Here is a 21,591-nt window from a genome sequence, read left to right as displayed (position 1 = left end):
CTCAGGAAAAAGCCCCAGTCAGAGTGCCAGGCTCCCCCTTCTGCCTCCCACTAGCAAATGTCACTTCCTGAAGCCAAAGAAGACACATATTCTTGCCCACAAAGACCTTCACCTCATGGGTGGAGCTCTTCTACAGTAAGTCTCCAGCAGGTGGCGTCATTCAAATCGTTACAAAAGAATGATATAGGGGTCAACTGGCTCTGTATGCGTGTGTGTATGTGTATGTGTATGTGTGTGTGTGTGTGTGTGTGTGTGTGTGTGTGTGTGTGTGTGTGTATGTGTGCATACAGGTACACATGTCCTTCTTCCCATCTCGACCCTTCCCCACAGAGTGACCTGCTCTCCTCTGCATCCCCAAACCCAGGCTGGGAAAATGTGGATGACAGCAGCTGCCAGATGGTACCCTACCTTCACATCTGGCATGGAAAGTGCCCCTTCCGCTCCTTTTGCTTCAGGAAAAAAGCAGGTAATCCAAGAGCCCATCTCTTTTTCTTCTTCATCATTTCTAGTAGCAGTGAAAGGATCTGGAAGCCCCCAAGAAGCCCCATTGTAACAGCAGAGAAAAACAACAGGACTTTGTAAGGCAGAAAAATAGACAGGCCCATGCATTCTCTTCGTCCCCAGGTCCCTAGAAGAAACCCTTCAGAACCCAGTCCTCCTGGGAGGTGGAGAGCAAGACTAGAGGAGGGTAGGGAGGGTAAGGAAGGTAGGGTCTTCTGCTAACCTTCTCATTCACTCACTTTGGCCCTATCAATTTCCTTACCTGTTGCTTCCTCTGTTCCCTTAGGAACCAGTGAGGATGAAGATAATTCAGCATTGACCAATGAGATTATTGTCACTATGCACACCTTCCAGAATGTGAGTACCAGGGAAATAGTGTTGTCAGGGAAAAGGAAATGGGAAACCTATGGGACTAAGGGATTTGAGGAAATAGAGGGCAGAGTGAATATGGTTTTGTTAACATAATTAAGCAAATGGAGATAAAGTCCTTTAATGATTTCTTGTCCACAAGCCCTGAAGACCAGCAAGAGAATTCGTAAAACATTTAATTACCCCTACCAAGCCATAGGGTGGGATTACACTTCCTTTCCAGGTTGACTTTTTAAGTCAAGGGGAAGATATTGCTCATCTTCAGAATAAAGAGTGTGAAGAGATTGGGGAGACACAATGGTAGTAGCTATTAGAAACACTGAGTGGGATTTTGACAGAAGATGTTAAGTGAGTGGGAGCAGGGCCAGATTTTAAGCCAAGCTAAACAAGGTGTAGTGTAGGGCCTCACATTTTGAGGGGCCTCTAAGTCCATCAGACATAATGGTATGAGTTTCTACATTTTTTAAATTGGTTAGGACCTCAGCCAGGAGTTTAATCTGTATGTGAGTGGGAAATAGGAATAATCAGGAAAAAGCAGGGAGGATGTTAGCGATTGTCCTAAGAGCACCTTGAGACAGGGGATGGAGGGGTGTGTGTGTGTGTGTGTGTGTGTGTGTGTGTGTGTGTGTGTGTGTGAGAGAGAGAGAGAGAGAGAGAGAGAGAGAGAGAAAGGAATTTGAGTTCCCTTCCCTCAGACTTTCATTCACTGGCTCCCACTTGATTCTTTCCTTGGTTTCTTGAGGTCTACATATCGGGCTTGTCTTTCACACCATATATGGGCAATGAACAAACTTGAGGACCTTCCAGCTCTCAGAGGATCCTCCTCTCCCCTACATGCCCAATGTCCTAGGAAGAAGAAAGCACAGGGGAAGAGGTTTGGAGCTGCTTGCCTCTTTTGGCATAGTGGCACCAGAACTGGGGAAAGGGAGGAATGAGCATGGGAATTCTATCAGGGTGTTCTATCAGGAGGTTCTTCATCAAGATTTCTAAGTCCTGTTTCCCCATGTTTTCTATCCCTTTCCTGACACAGGGCTTGGAGACCAAGTACATGGAAATCCTACGGTTTCAGGCATCAGAGGAGGAATGCTGGGCAGTGCCACCTCCAGTCTCCCGACCTGCCCCATGCAACAGGTGAGGCAGGAGATTGGTGGGAAATAGACAGGATGCCAGTTTGGGGCCCCTGTCTTAGCCTAGCCCTTAAAACTTCTCCAGGAGCAATGAGGAGAAGTGCTGGGATAATTATGGAGAAGAAGCCAACAACTTGATCTAGGTTTTTTCCCCATCCCGCACCACCAACCACTTAATGTCTTGTTCCCTCAGGCTACCTCCAGAGCTCTTTGAACAGCTGCAGATGCTACTGGAGCCAAACAGTATCACAGGCAATGACTGGCGCAAGCTGGCATCCCATCTAGGGCTGTGTGGCATGAAGATCAGGTAGAGTAAAGGCTGTGGAAGCAGGTTGGCATCTAGGAATGAAAATGAGGACGTAGCTGGGGCAGGATGGAACATACCTGGAGTGTAGGCACAGCACATGGAGGCTTGATAGGTCACTGATGTTTCCCCTCCTTTCCCCTATCTACCCACCTTCTCCACGAAAGAGCAAATCAGTTCGCCAATCCCCAAAGCTGAATTGAGCATCTAACACATTCATCCTTGGGCCAGGCACCTTTGAGGCAGTGTGTTCAGAGGGGAGAATACTGACTCTGGGGTAAGAGAATCTGGATTTAAATGCCAGCTCTGACAAATTACTTAAGCTCCTTGGGTCTCAATTTCCTCAACCATAAAATGAAAGGTTGGGGTTATTTGGCTTCTGTAGTTCCTTTTAGCTCTAGATCTGTGGGTCTTTGAATACACATACACATACATCCAATGACTCATTTATATATATATGATATAATATATGATATTATATATACATACATATACACATATATACACAGTATACATACACAGCACATGTGCATACAAACACACACACACACACACACACACACACACAATGGCCCTGTCCTCTGGGAACTTATAATCAAATTGGGGTGACAGTTGAGTTCCAGGTCCAGGTTGAGGGCATTTCTTTTCTAGGAATGAGACAGTTTATGAGCAAGAACCCTCATTTATAGGCTCTATGGTCAGAGTTGGATGAGACAGTCCCCAGATCATCTCTTCCAATTCTGATACACAGAAGAGGGGGCAGCTAGGTGGCACAGTGGATAGAGCACTGGTCCTGGATTCAGGAGGACCTGAGTTCAAATCTGGCCTCAGAAACTTGACACTTACTAGCTGTGTGACCCTGGGAAAGTCATTTAACCCTCACTGCCCTGCAAAAAACCCAAAACAAACCAAAACAAAAAAACAAAAAAACAAAACCAACAACAAAAAAAAACAAAACCAAATACACAGAAGAATTAAGTGCTAAATCACAAGGGCCTACTCATAATCATACTGCAAGGTCAAAGAGTCAAGAGAACATTGTAAACTCAAGTCCTCAGGGAGAGGTGCTTGAATGAGGTCTTGAACATGGGTGATAACATTCATATCGTCCATGTGAAAGTTCTTCATAAGTCTTATGTTCTCTCAGGACATCCTCACAGCAGCCCATAATGTGGGTGCTATGGTTATCATTTTCCCCATTTTACAGATGGGAAACTGAGACTCTTAGAGTTTAGGTGACTTATATGTGATAGTCTAGCTAGTAAGTGTCTGAGGCAGTAGAGCCCTGGGTTCAAATCCTGACTCAAAGTCCATTCCTCCACTTACCACATTACATTAGATAAGCAGTACAAACAAAAGAATTGAAGTCAGGATGAACCTGGCATATGTAAGGACAGTGATGAGACCAGTCCTAGAAAAGAAAAAAAACATTAAGGCACAGTTGGGGATCATGATGCTATTGAATTCCAGACAGAAGACTTGATCTAGTAGTAAAATAGGGAACCATTGAGGAATGTGAGCAAGAGAGTGATATAATGAAAAAAAAAAATATATATATATATATATATATATATATATTTAGGAAGTAGTTTTCCTAAAAAAATGACTTTTCGTAGTCTATCTGATGGCTCTTTTGAAGGAACTGAGAAAGACAGGGAAATCACTATAATAGTCCAGCCATTATCTTTGTAACCTTGGAAAAGTCACTCCCCATCTTTGGCCTTCATCCATAAAATGAGGGAATTGGTTTAGACAAATTTTTATGGTCCCTTTCAATTCTATGTGATCACCTGAGGATCTGGACCAATGTTGTGGCAGTGGGAATGGAGAAGGAATAGATACAAGAGGCAGATAGGTGGCCAGTGGATAGAGCACTGCTGGGCTTAGATTCAGAAGGATCTGAATTCAAATCTAGCCTTGGACACTTACTAGCTGTTTAAGTCATGCAACCTTGCTGTGCCTTTGTTTCCTCATCTGTAAAATGGGGGTGGTTATAGCACCTACCTCCCAGGTTTGTTATGAGGATCAAACGAGATAATATTCATGAAGGGTTTAGCAATGTGCTATGTAAATGTTAGCTGTTATAATATTTAATATAATAATAGAATTTTAGAACTGGAAGGATATTTGGAGGAATTATAGGTAATAGCCCTCATTTTACAGAATGGGAAACTGAGGGAAAACAAAGACCAGAGAAGAGATGTGACTTGTCCAAAGTCACACAGCTACTCAGTGGCAGACTCTGGTTTATGTCCCAGTTCTCTTGACTGCCAGTCCAGCGTCTCTTCCACTCTATGACACTAGCTCAAAGGGTGAAATGTCATATTATAGATGAGGAAACTGAGGCCTTGAGGGGTTAAGTGACTTGCCCAGGGTCACACAGATAGTGTCAGAGGTAGGATTCCACTATAGCATCAGCACAGAGTTAAATCTGGGAGACACTCACTTCTTTGAGAAGGAATAGAGAGAGGAAGAACAAGGGACTGGGATCAAGACTTGAAACCTTCTCCCGGCATTTCCCTGACTCCTGTTCTCCTTGGCAGGTTCCTGTCTTGCCAGCGAAGCCCAGCAGCTGCTGTCCTGGAGCTCTTTGAGGAGCAGAATGGGAGCCTCCAGGAGCTTCACTACCTCATGACTTCCATGGAGCGGCTGGACTGTGCCTCGGCCATCCAAGTTTACCTTAACAGCAATCAGGCCCAGACTCCAACAATGACAGGTTCTCCTGTCATAGCCCACAAAACCTGGGACAATGAAGACCTGGAGCTGGATGTGAAACTTTGAGCTGAGGTGGTAGCTGCATCACCTCCCCAAGGCTAGCAGGGCTGGGCAAGGCTAGGGAAGGGGCTCTGCTTCCAGGTTCTCCTTCTCCAGGGGCTTTAGGTTGGACACCTGGGCAGTTTTTCCTTTGGACATGATGGAGTAAGTGAGACGTCTGCCACCAATGGGTTGGGCCTGGGGCTAGCACCAGTACAGTCTTGGCAGGAGGTACCAGCCCTTTCATAGTCACTTGCTGACTGCCTACTGGCCCCAGCAGAGGTCTGCAAAGTAGAAGCAGGGAAAGGCACCCTCCTTGTACCCTACCCCTCACCTTACATTTCATCGTCTCTGGATAGATAACCACCAAACTCAGGGAAGGATCGGAGGGACCAACAACAAACGGGGCATAAAGATCCTTTCTGGCATGACCAAGTTCTTCTCTGCTGACTTTATCTCCTCCTCAGCAGCAGGGTGCAGGTAATGCAAGCCTGCTCAGAATCCTCCAAGCCTCATTGGCCCCTGGACTATTAGGGGTGGAAGGCACCTTCGAGATCACCTCATCCTACTCTACCATTTTGCAGAAACTGAGATCTGAAGAGTTTATAGAACTGGTCCAGGCGATGGCCTTTTGAGAGGACTGCAAGCAATGGCATTTTTTCAGTATTTACTATCTATTCAACATTGTTCCAGGCACTGTCATGGCACGTAATAAAAATAGAAAAATAAGTCTCTGCCCTTCCGGAGCTCATGATTTTAGTTGAGGTGGTGAAGCTAACAGGATTAGCACCACAGCAAACACCAAGGGTGCAGACAATTAATACTCTGCAATATGAGGACTAGTTAGTGAGGGATGAAGTGGTCCATGAAGGCTTCCTGGAGGAGGTGGGATTTGAGCCAGGCTTTGAAAAGGCATGGGGCAGGCTGAGAACAGGGGGAAAGGGGGCAGCTAGGGGGAGCAGTGGATAGAGCACTGGCCTTGGATTCAGGAAGACCTGAGTTCAAATCTGGCCTCAGACACTTAATACTTACTAGCTGTGTGACCCTGGGCAAGTCACTTAACCCCAATTGCCTCACTAAAAAAAAGAAAAAGAAAAAAGGGTAGGATAAAAAGATATATCTCTGCCTATGGAATGAGTCCAATCTAGTACTGGTAATTTTTACATCCTAACGGGTGCTGAGTTGGCCAAGGACAGGCAAAGTATCTATCTGGTAACAAATAGTTTGGCTTTTCTTTGTACTTGAATGAAATAAAGTTTTCACATCAAATGTGGTACTGTGTAAAGTAGAATTGGGCAGCCCATTTGTAAAATGAATATACAGATTGAAGTGGAATGCCCTATCCCCAAGGTTTGGGGAGATTAAAGTTCCACCTTTGTGGGAACCAGGAACTCATCTGCGCCTAGAAATCACATCTAGTCATTACCTATAAGACTTTTGAAGTCTAGAGGTGAGATTCTTTTTTTGAGGGGGTGAGGGAGGGTAAGAACAAAAGCCATTTTCTCTCTTTGTTCCAGGGGGGAAGTAGTTTCCCCCAAGACCTGGAGAGTAACAGTTAAGGTAACCTCAGCAGACTTAGCTTCCTCTCTCCACCTAACTTTTATTCCACAGAAGTTAATCACAAATATGGAATAAACATATTTAGCAAAGTAAACAGTAAAACAGGAAGGGGAAGCCATATAGATTAGTTTAGGTGACAGAAACATACAAGAATATAGGGGCTCAGCAACTCAGGAGTAAGAAGAAATCTCAGCTCGCCTGGACAGAAGACCATTACACTGGAGTAGTCAGCTCTTAGCAGTCTCTGGGGATTTAGGGGCTGGGAACCAAGGGATGTTTTGGGTTGCAGGTTCCTTCCCACAGGCTTATGGCTCTGGGATTCCCTTAGTCATCATTCAAAGTCTGCCTTTTTCCTTCATTCCCTTTTCTCTTTTTTCTCAGAAGTCTCTCAGCCAATCAAGAGTCATGTCACAGGGCTGTCCTGCCAGAGACTTTCAAGCCCACCTAGGTGTTTGGACTACATTTTGTTGGACAGATTAATTTGCATGGGAGTATTTTTACCTTACGTGGAGCAAAATTGGAAGTATAAAAATTCTTTGCTACTCTGGTGATGTCCTTCAAGAAAAATCAATCTCTCTTTCCTTCCCTTTCTCTCTATATGGAGATCTCCCTGAGAAGTGAGGAGCAGCTTCTTTGCCACTCCCGGAGTCTGTTTGGGTCATTGTTGGGTACACAGAGATTTATAAACTCTTATCAGCTCCTCTCCTTTAGAAAGGGTAGACCCTTTGCTTTACCACCTACCAGAATCAGCTATTACTCAGTGTTTGTTCCTCCACCCTCTCTATGACTGATTATTATCATAGAATATGGTTGATTAAATTTCCAGAGAGGAAGGCAGGGAAGGGAAGAAGAGGTGATGACTGAAAAAGAAAAATCACAAACCACCTTCCAGGGAGAAGCTAGGCAAGATGCCCAAGGAAGGCTGAGACTCCATCCTTCTCCTTCCCTGGCTGCCAGCCCCCCAATTCTCCAAGCCAGTCAAAGCATTTCCATACATGTTTCCTCAGTTTTCTGAATCAAATTCTCTTTTCATGATCTTGCTGAGGTCACTAAGTGGATCCTCTGGGAGTGTTTGAGAGAAGGTTGAGATCCCCCTGAGCTCACCCTGAAGCTCCAAAGCAGGTTCTGAAGTGCTCTGGAAGAGAGGCGTGGGAGCCTGGTGGAGTCACTGTACAGTAAGAGGGCCTTTGAGGTTTAGCCTTAGAGGATCCATACTTGCACAGTTAGATGGTGGGGGAGAGACAAAGCAGGGTGTGGCAGAGTCAGACCTGATTTCATGTCTTGCCTCTTGACACTAATAAACTGTGTGACCCTGGCCAAGTCACTTAATCTCTTAGTTTCCTCATCTGCAAATTTGGAATAATAGCACCCACCTCATAGGGTTTTTGTGAGGATTAAATTAGCTAATAAATGTAGAAAGCTTTGAAATTTTTAAAGGGCTATATAAATACTAACTATGATTTATCCTCATTATAAAAAGACAATAACAGTGATTCTACCACTGCATTTTTTTGGTTACTGTGGACAAAAAAGCTAAAAGGATTTGCCTAGGGTTCTAATATGGCTTTGAGCATGCCACATCCTTCCTCTGGTCCTAGATTCCTCTCATTTTTCCAATCTGTAAAATGAATTAATGATGAATAATATATTAATGCTCTTACTCTGTATCAAGTGCTGGGGCTATACATACAAAACCAATGACAGTCCCTGCTTTCAGGGACCTTAAATTATAATGGAATTAGAATTGGAGACAATTCTCTTTTAAATTGAAGACAACACGGGGCCAGCTAGGTGGTACAGTGGATAAAGCACCAGCCCTGGATTTAGGAGGACCTGAATTCAAATCCAGCCTCAGACAATTGATACTTACTAGCTGTGTTACCCTGGGCAAGTCACTTAACCCTCACTGTCCTGCAAACAAACAAACAAACAAATAAATTGAAGACAACACACACACACACACACACACACAAGGGTGTGGGGGACAACAACAGTCACTTTGGTCTGGAAAATTATAGGGATGGTGAGTGGGTATAAGGAAGTAGATTGATATATTCCATCCAGGAGTAAATTGTAGTTAATTTGATCATGTTTCATGGTCACAGAACCTGGGGTAGAGTAAGAGGGTCAAATGTGAGGAAGGACACACATTTGGTAGCAAGGCAATTGGAGAGGCTGAGGAAGAGGTGGACAAAGAATAGGGAGTCAAGTGAAACAGTGGTCCAGCAGAGGAGACCACTAATTTGGATTTTAGAGCACCAAAGCAGTAGTAACCATAGAGGAAAACCAGGGTCTTCCAGGGTATGGTCTCTGGTGTGGGCAACAAGATAGTAGACAGAAGGGGTCCACAGAATAGGGAGTTGGATCAGTTCTCTAAGTTGCCTACTAATCCTAAAATGTTATGATTATGTGAAATACCTCATATCTATCCCTTCACCAACCATGCACTTCATTAGCTGCCATAGGCAAAAGAAAATTGCCAACCTGGTGACGTACTTATCCAAGTAGGTCCTCGGGGAGGCTAGGTGGGCACAGTGCATAGACTTATCTTCCGGACCTCAAATCTGTCCTCAGATACTTTCTAGCTTTGTGACCCTGGGTAAATCCCTTAACGCTGTTTGCCTGGGTTCCTCCTCTGTAAAGTTAGCTGGAGAAGGAAATGGCAAACCACTTCAAGATCTTTGCCAAGAAAACCCCAAATGGGGTCATGAAAAATTGGATATGAACGAAATGACTAAACAACCATAAAAGTAGGGCCTAGGATAAAAGACATATAGCCCTCTATGGGACTGTAGATAAAGATATTGGGGCCCGCTAGGATCTTCAAGAACTGCCCACACCATATCCTTTTACAACAGAAGGTCCCTTTTATACCATGAAGAGGCATCAGGGTAGGAATTAGTAGAGTGAGAGCATTCCTTATCAAGTACAGTTTTTAGAAAATCAATGACAGTTTTATATCAGCACAGCCATTGGTAGTAATTACAAGGTACGGTGTAAATAATATAACATAATGACAGATATTTGCGAGGTATCACTGTGTGATCCTGGGCAAGTTACCCCATTTATCAGGGCTCTGGATAATTCTCTACGACTGTAGGTTATGGGGAAGGTGCCAACTTGCCTGGATAGGAGGAGTTTTCTTATCTGGCATTTCCATATACCAAGGAAATCCTGAATCTAGTCTGCATCCTAACAGATACTGATAGAGTACTTAAACAGTTTCCATAGTTTATCCCATAACTGTAGCAGATAGGGCTCTGAAGTGGGAGTCTGGAGACAGAAAGTTCTAATTCAGATTCTCTCATTAACAAGACATGCAATCTTGGCCAAATTATTTCACTTCCCTGGGCCTCAGTTGCTTCATCTGCAAAATGACAGGATTGGATTAGATCACCTCTATGGTCCCTACTGATATCAACATGGGTCTGTGTGTCCCTTGTACAAAGTGCAGCTAGGTGGCACAGTGGATAAAGCAAGAGCCCTGGATTCAGGAGGACCTGAGTTCAAATCCAGCCTCAGACACTGGCTAGTTCTGTGACCCTGGGCAAGTTTCCTCGACTGTAAATTAGGCATCATGATACCACCTGCCTTAGAGTTGTTGTCAGGATTGAATGAGACAATATTTGTATGGCACTTATTACCATGCCTGGCATTTAGTAGGTGCTTAATAAGTTCTTGTTCCAGGGGCAGCTAAGTTGCACAGTGGATAAAGCAAGAGCCCTGGATTCAGGAGGACCTGAGTTCAAATCCAGCCTCAGACACTTGATACTTACTAGCTGTGTGACCCTGGGCAAGTCACTTAACCCTCATTGCCCTGCAAAAAGAAAAAAAGTTCTTGTTCCCTTCTCCTTTCTTTCCTTATCTAAACTGGGCCTCTATCTGACTGAATTGAGGCAGTCAGACAATGTGAGAAGGATGCCTTGAGGAGTTAGGGACTTTAGAGCCAAGGAAACATATAGTTACTGTTTTCCCCAGCTTTCTCCCCTCCCCCTTCAGTTATCTGACATCCACAGCAATTTCCAGAAACTCAACCAGCTGGGCAAAGTCTATAACATCAGAGCCAGACAGGAGGGGGAGACTAAGCAGCTTGCCCCTCCTGAGGTCCCCACTGATGTGCTGACACTGTGAATTTAGAATTGCCTTTCCCTGATCTATGCTGAGTTTCCATGGAAAGAGACACTGTGTAAGATGCTCCCTTTTAAATATCAGTAACCTTTATGAATGCCTATGATCTATTACTCACCTATGCTGTTTTTTTCCCAATTAAATGGCAGCTGTAGACTTCCCCCTATAAGTATATCCCTCAGAGTAGCTGCCAAAACCTTTTTTTTTTTTCCCCTGGGTCTTCTATTTATTTTTCCATTCATCCTCATTCATCATCTACACCACTTTATTCAGGTGTACTCATTTATTCAACAGATGTTGACTGAGCACCTATTATGTGCATTTGTTTATTCATCCAATCGACATTTTTTCAGGGTATCGAATGACACATTGTCCTCTTTAAAAAATTTTTTTTATGATCTTTGCAATCTTTTCTTTCCATTTTAAAAAAGTCTTCCAATTCCTTTTATTCCCCTTACAATTGTGGTGCATCGTTTTCAAAAAGAGGTTAATATCAACATTAGCTAGAGAGTCTGGGTACTGCTGAATAGGCTAATTTGCCAAGCTAATCAGGAAACCTAAGCTGGATTCATATATCAAGTGGATGTTTCAAGGATATTAGCTTATTGTGAATATTTCATTTTAGCCACATTGGTTAATGCTGAACATTAGTCCAACATTGAACATTGGCTTTAAGTCATTCAAAATAATACTACTTTAGATTTTGCCATTCCCAAAACAACTATCAGGGGCATGTTTCTTGATCTTGTCACCTTCCATTTCCATTCTTCACACCTTTCCAGTATCGTTGCACACTTTCTCCTCCGGTTGTCATAAAGAATATTTTTTCCACCTAGACCCTTCCCTCTGATTTCCTTTATCACTGGGCCCACATTTGATGGTACTTTTCTATTTCCCCTCCTTTCACACTTGATTGATCAATTGATATTTATGGAATATCCACCATGTGTAAAACAATGTGTGAGATCTGTACTGTATAGTTCCTTCTTTCGATGAGTCTGCAGCCTGGTCAAGTGGACAAGACACAAAGAGCAGAACAAGCTAGCATACAAAATGGTGTGCTAAGATCCCAGGAAGTGATATACACAGTCAATGCTATAGAAACGATCCCTAAGGATGAGGCAGGTTTCAGAGAAGTCAGATGAGATGATACTTGAAGGAGACTGGAAATAACAAAGGATAGTGGACAACTAGGCAGTTTGGGGGACTGACTGGAATACGATTGCAAGGGAGGAGACTAGGTGTTCCAGATGAAGGCAGTGTGCTTCATAATATTAGTTACCAGTTAACATCTCTCCAATATTGATTACCAAATAACTAGGTTTTTTTTAAAGGAATATTTACTGAGAAGGTATACAAGAACCAAAGTACAACAACATTTCCCCAAACTGGGAAGTGTATACGGAATCCAGGGGAAAGTAGCCTCAAGCTTAGAGAACACATGTGTCAAATGGGGGAGGGGTCTCACAATTCATTGTTGGATGTTAATTCATTTCTCTTGGGGAGTCCTCATAAAACTCTCTTTAGGTGTATATAATTACTGCCTGGGCCCTTGGAGAATCCTGAAGCTGCACTTTATATTGTTTCTAGTCAGTCCTTTCTCAGCTCCTGGCTGAATACATTGTTATTGGTCTTATCTCTCCAAAGAGACATTCAGTGGGGGGGAGGGGAGGGGAATATATCCTCTGGACTTGCTCCCTAGTCTCTCCTTGTTGCTCTCTGGCAGAGCCTCAAGGAGGTCTGCCTTCTTAAAGCACTTCCAAAGCAATTGGTGTAATTTTCAATGCAGGAATCGCCTCTTATATAACTAGGCCCAGGTGTGTATGGGCAGTTGTTTCAACCAACATTTCTTTCAACATTTTGTCATATGATTTAATCTAATGATTTAAAGCACTTAACTCCTTGCTAACTTGACGAACTACATTGTTCTGACCTGGTTTGTGCTTTTGATTGATGGATTCAATAAAGTTATCTAGAAGTGTTCATACCTATTTTATACTTTTGATTGATTGTATCATGCAATCAAGTTGATGTTCTCATCTGATAAAGGTATGAGGCCATAGAGCATCTTGTTAGTGATGGTTAATTGGGGTTTGAAGGTGTGAGAAACTTCCCTCTTACAAAGGCATTGAGTAGAGAGCAGGAAATGGAAACACTGGGTATAGAGAACTTAGTTGAGAAGAAGATCAATGAAGGAGAGGAAAGGATGGAATGATAGCAGGATTTTTCTTTATTTTCAAGAATTGTAAATCTTTAAGTTTTCTTGTATTCAGAGATGGTTTTATTTTGTTTGGATGCTCTAAGTCTCGACATCTTGATGAGAAAAATGGAAGGTACCATTGGCAAAGGAAATAATAATAACTGACATTTATACAGCATTTACTGTGTGCCAGGGACTCTGCTAAGGACTTATAATTATTATCTCATTTGATCCTTACGACAACCTTAGGAGATAGGTGCTATTATTATTTCCATTTTATAGATGGTAAAACTGAAGCAAATAGATATTAAGTGACATGCCCAGGGTCACACAGCTAGTAAGTGTCTGAGGTCAAATTTGAACTTACTCCAAGCCCAGTTCCTTATCTGGTGGGCCACCTAGCTGCCTTTAAAAGCAAGATCAAGATACTCAAGAAAGAGGGGATACTTGCTAGAGCAAGGTCTTGGAGGGACTGACAGGGAAAGGGATCAAGGGCTCAGGGAGACGATTAACTTTTGTGGAGAGAGCAAACAGGAGAAAATGAGGAATGAGGCTGAAAAGGTGTGAGGAATGGTGCCAGATGTCCTCAGTCTTCTTGATGAAATTGAAAACCAAATCATCTGCTATAGGCATGGGGGAGTGGCATGCAGCTGAGGTTGGGGGAGCTGTAAATTGAACTTCAACTCTAGCAAACATTTATTAAGTTCCTACTATGGACAAAATCCTTTGCTATGTACATAAATAACAATTTAAGGAAGACACAGTACCTGTCCTTAGGGAATTTATAGTCTCTTAGGGGATTAGGACACATATAACAGAAATTATAATATGAAATGATGCATAAAAGCCTGCTGGTACAAACCAAGTATTCTAGTAGACCCAGCAAGGGAAAGATTATCACGGGTTGGGGAGATAGTGGAAGTTTTATAGAGGAGTCATTCAAGATGTTTTTTAGTGAACTGATTTTAAATATGCTTTCCCTTTATTTATTGCCTTTCCTCAGTCTACATTCTGTTGATCCATTCTAACCCAATGAAGTTCAATGTCCTTGGACCATAGCAAGGATCCTAATGGGTGTGGGATAGAGATGGGTTCAAAACTGAGAAGGAATAAATCCTAAGTTCAAAGGTAAGCATAATATCTATTGATTTGTAGTCCATGTTACTTGAAGTAGTGGAGAGACCAAGGAGATTCATGGGCCCAGCAGAAGGGGAAAAATCACTGCCTGAAATATTTACATATAAATCATGGGGTAACGATAGAACCATACAACACCAGAATGGGAAGAGACCTGCTCTGCTGGGAACTCCCATAAATTGTGATGAAAGGGCCTAGTGATGACAGATGACTTCAAGATTTACCAATGGATCTCATCCTACTGAATAAGGGACCTCCTGCTCTATCCTAACTAGGTCTATTTTGATTTACTGTGGACTTAATGAAAACGTATCCTGGGCTTTTGTCATTTCTGCGACTGAGAAACTTTGCCACTAGGTGGCAGCGTTTGATCATTTATTCTTAGAATTGACCTCTGGTGCTAAATGGTGAGTTGTCGCCTGAACCCAAAGAAAACCTCGATTTTTTTTGCAAGTCTTTGACTCTACCTTCTTATCTCTTTGTGTCTATCATTTGCTTTTTGCATCTACCCTGTTATTTCTCATCTCTACTCTTTTCTGATTACCCTTCTCTATGTTAATCTTTCTGTATCTACAGTTTTCTTTTCTTTTTTTCCCCCATTTTGTTTTTTATGTTTCTCTCTTTAGTCTATGTTTGGGAGAGGCAGCATAGTAGAAGGGGAAGAGTTGGATTTGCAACCAGACAATCGGTTTTCACACCCCAGTTTGGCTATTTATTACCAGTGTGACCTTGAGCAAGTCACATCTCAGAGTGTGATTTTCCTCATCTCTAAAATGAGGACCTAGTCTCCTGTGGTGCTATAATTCTCTTCTCTCCATCTATATTGACAGAAGTCTTCTATGTATTTGCCTTCCCCCCTTCATACTCTGTCCTTTTAATCTCTAACTGTCCTCTTCTCTATCTATATTGTCTTTCCTTCTCAAGTCTATCCTCTGTTCTCTGTCTCTAGTCTTCTCTCCCCTCTGTATATACCCTTTTCTCTCTCTGGATCTATCATTCTCCCTCTTTGTATCTTCTATCTCCACTGTCTGATCTGCCCCAACCAGAAGCCGTTCTTTAAAAAAATTTTTTATGTCTACTTAAAAAGACTTGAACACATAATTGCTGGGAAACAGGTACAGGTTATCAATGCTGACTTCCTTTGCTGATGGATCCTTTATCTCTTAGAAATTCAGAGGCCTGGGGCAGCTAGGTGGTGCAGTGGATAAAGCACTGGCCCTGGATTCAGGAATACCCGAGTTCAAATCTGGCCTCAGACACTTGACACTTGACACTTACTAGCTGTGTGACCCTGGGCAAGTCACTTAACCCCCATTGCCCTGCAAAAAAAAAAAAAATTAAGAAAAGGAAAAAAAAAAAAGAATACCAGTAGGTATCCCTATGCAGGGTAGAGTTGGATCACTCCCTCCTCCCTGCTGGAAAGGGGCGGGGCTAAATCCTTCCCAGGATCTTCCTAGCTTCTCCCTGGAGGTGGTGTGTGATGTTCTTTTCTTCATTCACTAGCTCCTTTTCCTTGCCTTCCTCTCTGGAGATTTAATCAGCCATATCCTGGGACAATAATCAGTTCACTCTTAACCTAGGAAGACTATCATGAACCTCAAGTTGATGTGGTCCCCTTTTTTGCTAATTTATGGAGTTTATATCAAACATAAAGTTACTAATATGACAATAGCTTAGAGATCCCAGTTAGGAAAATGCCTAACATTTGCACAGAGGTTGGATCTTTGCTGTAATTTAAATTGTGTCTATTTCCAGTGAATGTTAGCTTCCTCCATTCCCTCTTTTCTCAGCATATACTAAATATACAGCACAAATCTTCATGACCAACCACAGATCTCTTTATATATGAAGCAAAATCAGGATATAGGGTACAGATAGGTGGACCAATGGAAGGAGTGCTGAATTTGGAGTCAAGAAGACTTGAATTCATACCCTGCCTCAGATGCTTACTAACTATGTGACTCTGGGCCAGTCACCCTCTCTCAGCTTCAGTTTTCATATCTATGAAATGGGGATAATAATATCATCTATCTCACAGGGTTGTGTTGAAGATCTATTGAGATAACACATAAGATACTTTACAAACTTTAAGGTTCTATATCAAATGCCAGCTATTATTATTATACAGGAAAAAAATAGATAAAAGAAGAGAAATATATTACATGGCCTGTTATTGGACTGGAGTGTTAGAGGAAAGAATACGTCTTTTGGAACTTTTCTTAGTTCTTGATGATGCGATGACAACTAGCCACTTGTCAGGATTATAGGTAGTTTCCTACTTCTACCAGTAGAGCTGGAATTTGAACCCAGGTCCTTGCTTAACCTCTATGTGCTTTGGGCAACTCTCTAGGACTTACCTATTTAATATCTATGGATAAGCTGTGATCTCTGTTGATGGAGGAATTCCCAAGCTGAATATTTCTCACCTTTGTGCTATGTATTATCCTTGCTATATTAGGTTCTACAGTTTTAAAGACAACAATGAAATGAATTTTACTCTCAAAGCATTTATGTTCTAGTAAGGGGAGGAAACAGCTATGCATACACACATATGTGTGTGTCTATATATGTATATTATATATACGTGTATGTAGAAATGTAAGATAGTTTTTTGGAGGGAGAGAACACTCAAAATGGATGATGAAGATAGGTCTAAAAGGAAGCTGAGGATTCTATGAGGTAGATGTGAGGATGGCAGGCAACCTCTACAAAGGTATGGAGGCAGATGATGAACTGTTAAGTTCAGGGAGCCTATAATAATCCAATCTGATAATGGCATAGAATAATTGAAAAGGAATAATAGGAAATATGTTTGAAATGATAGGTCAGAGTAAAAAGTGGAGAACTTTAAATGTCAGGCTAAGGAGTTTATATCTCATTCTAGAGGTAATAGCAAGTCACTGGTGATGTTTGATCACGGGACTTGGGCTGGAATTCTATCCCCCATCCCACCTTCAGTAGCTACTGAGTCAGCTGCATCCTCAGCTTTATTGGGGTGCCAATATGCCCTGGATCTTTTGGCCTTGTTCTTAGTAACTTTGAAACCTACAAAATCACTGCTTGATTTTGTTTTTGAGCAGGTTTTTCAACCTAAGGTCCATGAATTACTCTCTCCCCTCCTCCAGTAGTCCATAGATGGATTTCAAGGATTTGTGAATTTGAATGGGAAAAATTACACCTTCATTTTCACTAACCTCAAACTGAAATTTAGTATTCTTTGAATTATTCAAAAACATTATTCTTCAAAAAGGTCCAATAGGCTTCATCAGACTGCCAAAAGGGTCTGTGACACAAAAGAAGGTTAAGAACCCCTGGGCTAAAGAAAGATATTTAGTGAGGATGATCAGAATATAGACCATAAGGCAATTCTTAGCTCAATAATGAACATACCAATCTAGTATAAGTTGAATCACCAAGTACATGGATTCTCAGGGGAATTATCAGCTCAACAATATACAAATCCATCAATAACAACTTCTATATAATAAAAATATAATCCTTTACGATAGTCCTAGAAATATATCACATAATTATTCTTATAAAGAAGATTATAATGGATTTACAATCGATACCTGTCCTAAGCACAATAGGTGTTGCCTATACCTGGGAGAGACTTTTCAATGAGAGAGTGAGAGTGAAAGGAGAAGCAGAGGGAGAAAAAGAGGGAGAGCGAGAGGAAGGGTCTCTGCTACTGGGCTCTCTATACCAGTTCAGAGCAGATGATAGGCTAGGAGGAATGGAGGTCCAGGTAGACTCCTGTACTACTTGCAGAAAGGGAATAAAAGGAGGAGCAGGGCTGCTAGACTTATGTTTCATTAATAATAGGAGAGAGAGACAGAGACACACACAGAAACAGAGAGAGAGACAGAGGGAGAGAGACAGGAAGACAGAGAAAGAGACAGAGGAAACAGACAGAAACAGACACAGAGGCACAAACGCAGAGAAAGACAGAGATAAAAAAAATAGAGACAGAGAGAAAGAGACAGACACACAGAAAGACAGAGACAGAACGAGAGAGAGAAAAAACAAGGTCAAGGTGCAAACTCTAGAAACCCTACCTACTACTTCTGTTTAGACTAGGTTACCTGTTACCAATCACTTTGTCTTCTTAGTTCAACCTCCTTGGAAGTGATACAGTTTCTACCCATATTGGAAACCTGTGCTTTTCCATGCTGGAAGCTCTGCTGGGAAGAAGCCATTTTGGAAAAGAGTCTGACCCCTATTAAGTAAACTGAGATTCATTTCTCTCCTCAGGGTCTGCAATATGAACCAAGAGGGTCCAGTCTCATGTCTGTGCTAGGAAGCTGCCCCTTTAGTTCATGACTCTTTTGGGGATCATATCCACAGGCAGGAGCTGGGGAGGGGGAGTGGTGATGGTGGTGGAATGAAAGGGCTCTTCTCCTGCTTCTCTTCCTCCATTCAAATACCCTGAAGGTAAAAGCTGTCAACTCTGACACTGCAAAGGACAGTGGAACTGTGGACATCTTGCAACACTACCCTGGTTGATGGATCAATGAGATCCATCGTCACCAAGAACTGAAGACATAGCTATAAAGTAGCACTTATTAATAATGGTATTACCAAGGAAAGTGGGGAGTGAGGGAAACTTCATAAGCTATTTGGCAGCTGTGTGGAGGATGAATCAGAGAAGATGGGAGAGAGTGGGAGTACAGAGACTAATTAGGAGGGCTATTATAGCAGTCCAGGCCTGAACTAGGGTAGTGGCCCTTTGAATGAAGAAATGGAAAAAAAAATAGAGAGAAAGAGAGAGATGCTGTGAAGAGGGACCAAGATTTGGCTGCTGATTGGATGGTTACTTATGTAATTCTCACACTTCCTCCCTACCCCCCATTTTAAGTTTCTCAGTGCCTAACTACATTTGTGCGGCTTCTTCCTTGCTCTCTTCACCCTTTCCCCATCCCCCCACATGGCTAAAGGAAAAAAAAATCCTTCCCTTCTCAAATTCTTTCTGAAGAGAGAGGATCTGGGTGGGCTGAACATAGCAGTTCAAGGCCTTCATTTGAGAATATGGTATTAAAAATAGTTATGAGGCCAATAGAAAGGGAGAATAGAGAAGCCTCCTTCTCTAACTCTTCTTCAAAGTCAGTAGCTGGATGAACTGTCTGTCAATCCACATGAACTCAGCCTGTCATGCTTTATTTTTCATTCTTATGCCATTGAGGGCCATCTTGGTGCTGTTTGGTAGTTCAGGAGCCAGTGAGAGTGGTAGTAAGAACACTTAAGGGGATCTTGCACCCTTTTCTTGCTTGATTGAATACAAAAAGGTTCCAGGCAGCGGTAAGGCTGGCTGCTCCCTTAGAAATAGCAGAGCAGCAACAGATGCTACAGAATCCTTAGACCAATGGTTCCCCAAAGTTTTTCCGCAGTGTAGGACCCTTTAGTTTAAATTAAATACTCACAGCATCCATGTGGTAAAATCTAATATTATCATTTTTAATGACTATAAAAAACAACATAAGGTTCATAAATAATGACAACACAACCTTGGGGGGTACTTCAAGGTTCCTTTTAGAACAGCTTGAGATATACTGCCTCATAGCTTAGTCATCCTAAGGAGAGGTAGGGAGTAAACAGGGGGACCACAGCTGTTGCTCCCATCCCTCTCCCGCCCAACCCCAATGTGTTTATGGTCAGTTTCTGCCCTGACACTGAAACTATCCAAAGACTGAATCTCTTGATCTTTCAAAGACTCTTGTTTCTGAGGCCATGAAGACACTCAAAAGAATGGTTTGGTGAATGGTTTTCATTTAGCTGAGTTGTTAAAACTAATGATCATTTATACTTTTTTTCTTAGAAACTGGTATTATGGAAGAAGTACGCTGCAGACTTGAAGTCTGGAGACTTGAGTTTGAATACTGGCTCTGACACTTAGTCATTTAGCTGTGTGATCATGGGCAACTCAGCCTTTCTGAGACCCAGTAACAGCAGTAACTCTCACAAGCTAGCTTACAGGGAAGAAAGGCCCTTTGTAAACTATAAGGCATACATAAATGGGAGTTGTTCCACTTCTACATCTAGGTGGTGAGGTGAATAGAGCACGGGGCCTGGAATTAGGAAGGCCTGAGTTCAAGTGTGGCCTCAAACAGGTAATTATTGTAACCCTGGGGAAGTCACTTAACTGTTGCCTGCCTCAGTTTCCTCAAGAGTAAAATGGAGATGGGGCAGCTAGGTGGTGCAGTGGATAAAGCACTGACCCTGGATTCAGGAGGACCTGAGTTCAAATCCAGCCTCAGACACTTGACACTTACTAGCTGTGTGACCCTGGGCAAGTCATTTAACCCTCAGTGCCCTGCCCCCCCCCAAAAAAAGAGTAAACTGGAGATAATAATAGGACCTTCCTTTCAGGTTGTGAGGATCAAATGAGATAATATTTGTAAAGTATCTGGCACAAGATAGGTCTTATATAAATACTTATTTCCTTCTTTCTGGCTTTATATTGTTATTACAATTTTTGACTGATGAAAATTAATCTATATATAATTTCTTGATTCAAGTGATTTATAGCAGAGGTGTCTGCTTTTATTGGTGTGAGTTTCTGGTCCTCAGTTCCCTCATCTTCAGAATGAGGTGATCAATACATTACATCATGAAGACTGAGGATTTCCAGCATCATTCAGTTTAACTTTCTCATTTAACAAATGAAGAACCTAGGGTGGCACCATTAGATAGAGCACTGGACTTGGAGTCAGGAAGACCTGAATTCAAATCCAACCTCAGATACATCTACTAGCTATATGACTCTGGTCAAGTCATTTAATGTCTGCCTGCCTGAGTTTTCTCAACTGCAAAATTGGAATAATAATAGCATTTAGCTCCCAAGGTTGTTGGGAGAATCAAATGAGATATTTGTAGTGTTTAGCATAGTGCCTGGCACCCAATAGGCAATTAACAAATGCTTGTTTCCTTCCTAAGACACAGAAAGGCAAAGTGACTTCCTCAAATTTATAAAGCTAGGCACTGGCAGAGTCAGGACTATAATTCAGGTTGTCTGACTCCTAGCCAAGCGCTCTTTCCACTATTCATGTGCCATTAGAGTCATTCTGTTAAAATACTTGTGTATCACCTGGGAGGGGGAACCCACTAACCTACTAGAATAGGTTTGTTCATTCATTCTTTTCATCCAACATACATTTATCTTATTTTCTAAAGTCTTATTATTTTTGTCTCTGTCTATATTTTGCATCATATTCATCTTTAATAATAACAATAACAGAAATAGCCACCATTTATACAGTGCTTTATTGTTTGTAAAGAACTTTAGAAATATTCTCATTTGATCCTCACAATAACCATGGGAGTTAGGTGCTAGTCCACCCCCCCTCCCCAATTTATAGATTAGGAAACTGAGGCTATGATAAGTTACATGACTTGCCCAGGGTCACAAAACTAAGTGTCAGGCAGGATTTGAACTTGGGTCTCCCTGACTACAAATCTAGCACTCAGTTCTTTCTGAGCATCAAACTGTATGTAGTAACAAAGATGAAAAAGAA

At 42.1% G+C, this 21,591-nt stretch overlaps 1 protein-coding gene across 1 annotated transcript in view; it reads left to right on the top strand.

The window, feature by feature from the left end:
• UNC5CL (unc-5 family C-terminal like) overlaps positions 1–5,610 on the top strand; it is a 30,430-nt gene extending 24,820 nt beyond the window's left edge. Inside the window, exons 5-9 of the mRNA XM_043962332.1 lie at positions 365–466; positions 788–858; positions 1,901–2,001; positions 2,191–2,304; positions 4,845–5,610. Coding sequence (XP_043818267.1) covers positions 365–466; positions 788–858; positions 1,901–2,001; positions 2,191–2,304; positions 4,845–5,082 — 626 coding nt within the window. The 3' untranslated portion in view covers positions 5,083–5,610. The remainder of the gene's footprint in view (positions 1–364; positions 467–787; positions 859–1,900; positions 2,002–2,190; positions 2,305–4,844) is intronic.
• Positions 5,611–21,591: the final 15,981 nt, after the last annotated feature.

The sequence above is a fragment of the Dromiciops gliroides genome, chromosome 4 (genome assembly GCF_019393635.1).
Source record: "Dromiciops gliroides isolate mDroGli1 chromosome 4, mDroGli1.pri, whole genome shotgun sequence".
NCBI classification, from domain to species: domain Eukaryota; kingdom Metazoa; phylum Chordata; class Mammalia; order Microbiotheria; family Microbiotheriidae; genus Dromiciops; species Dromiciops gliroides.
Note: the sequence above shows the minus strand (reverse complement) of the source record. Positions and strands in the feature narration are given on the sequence as shown.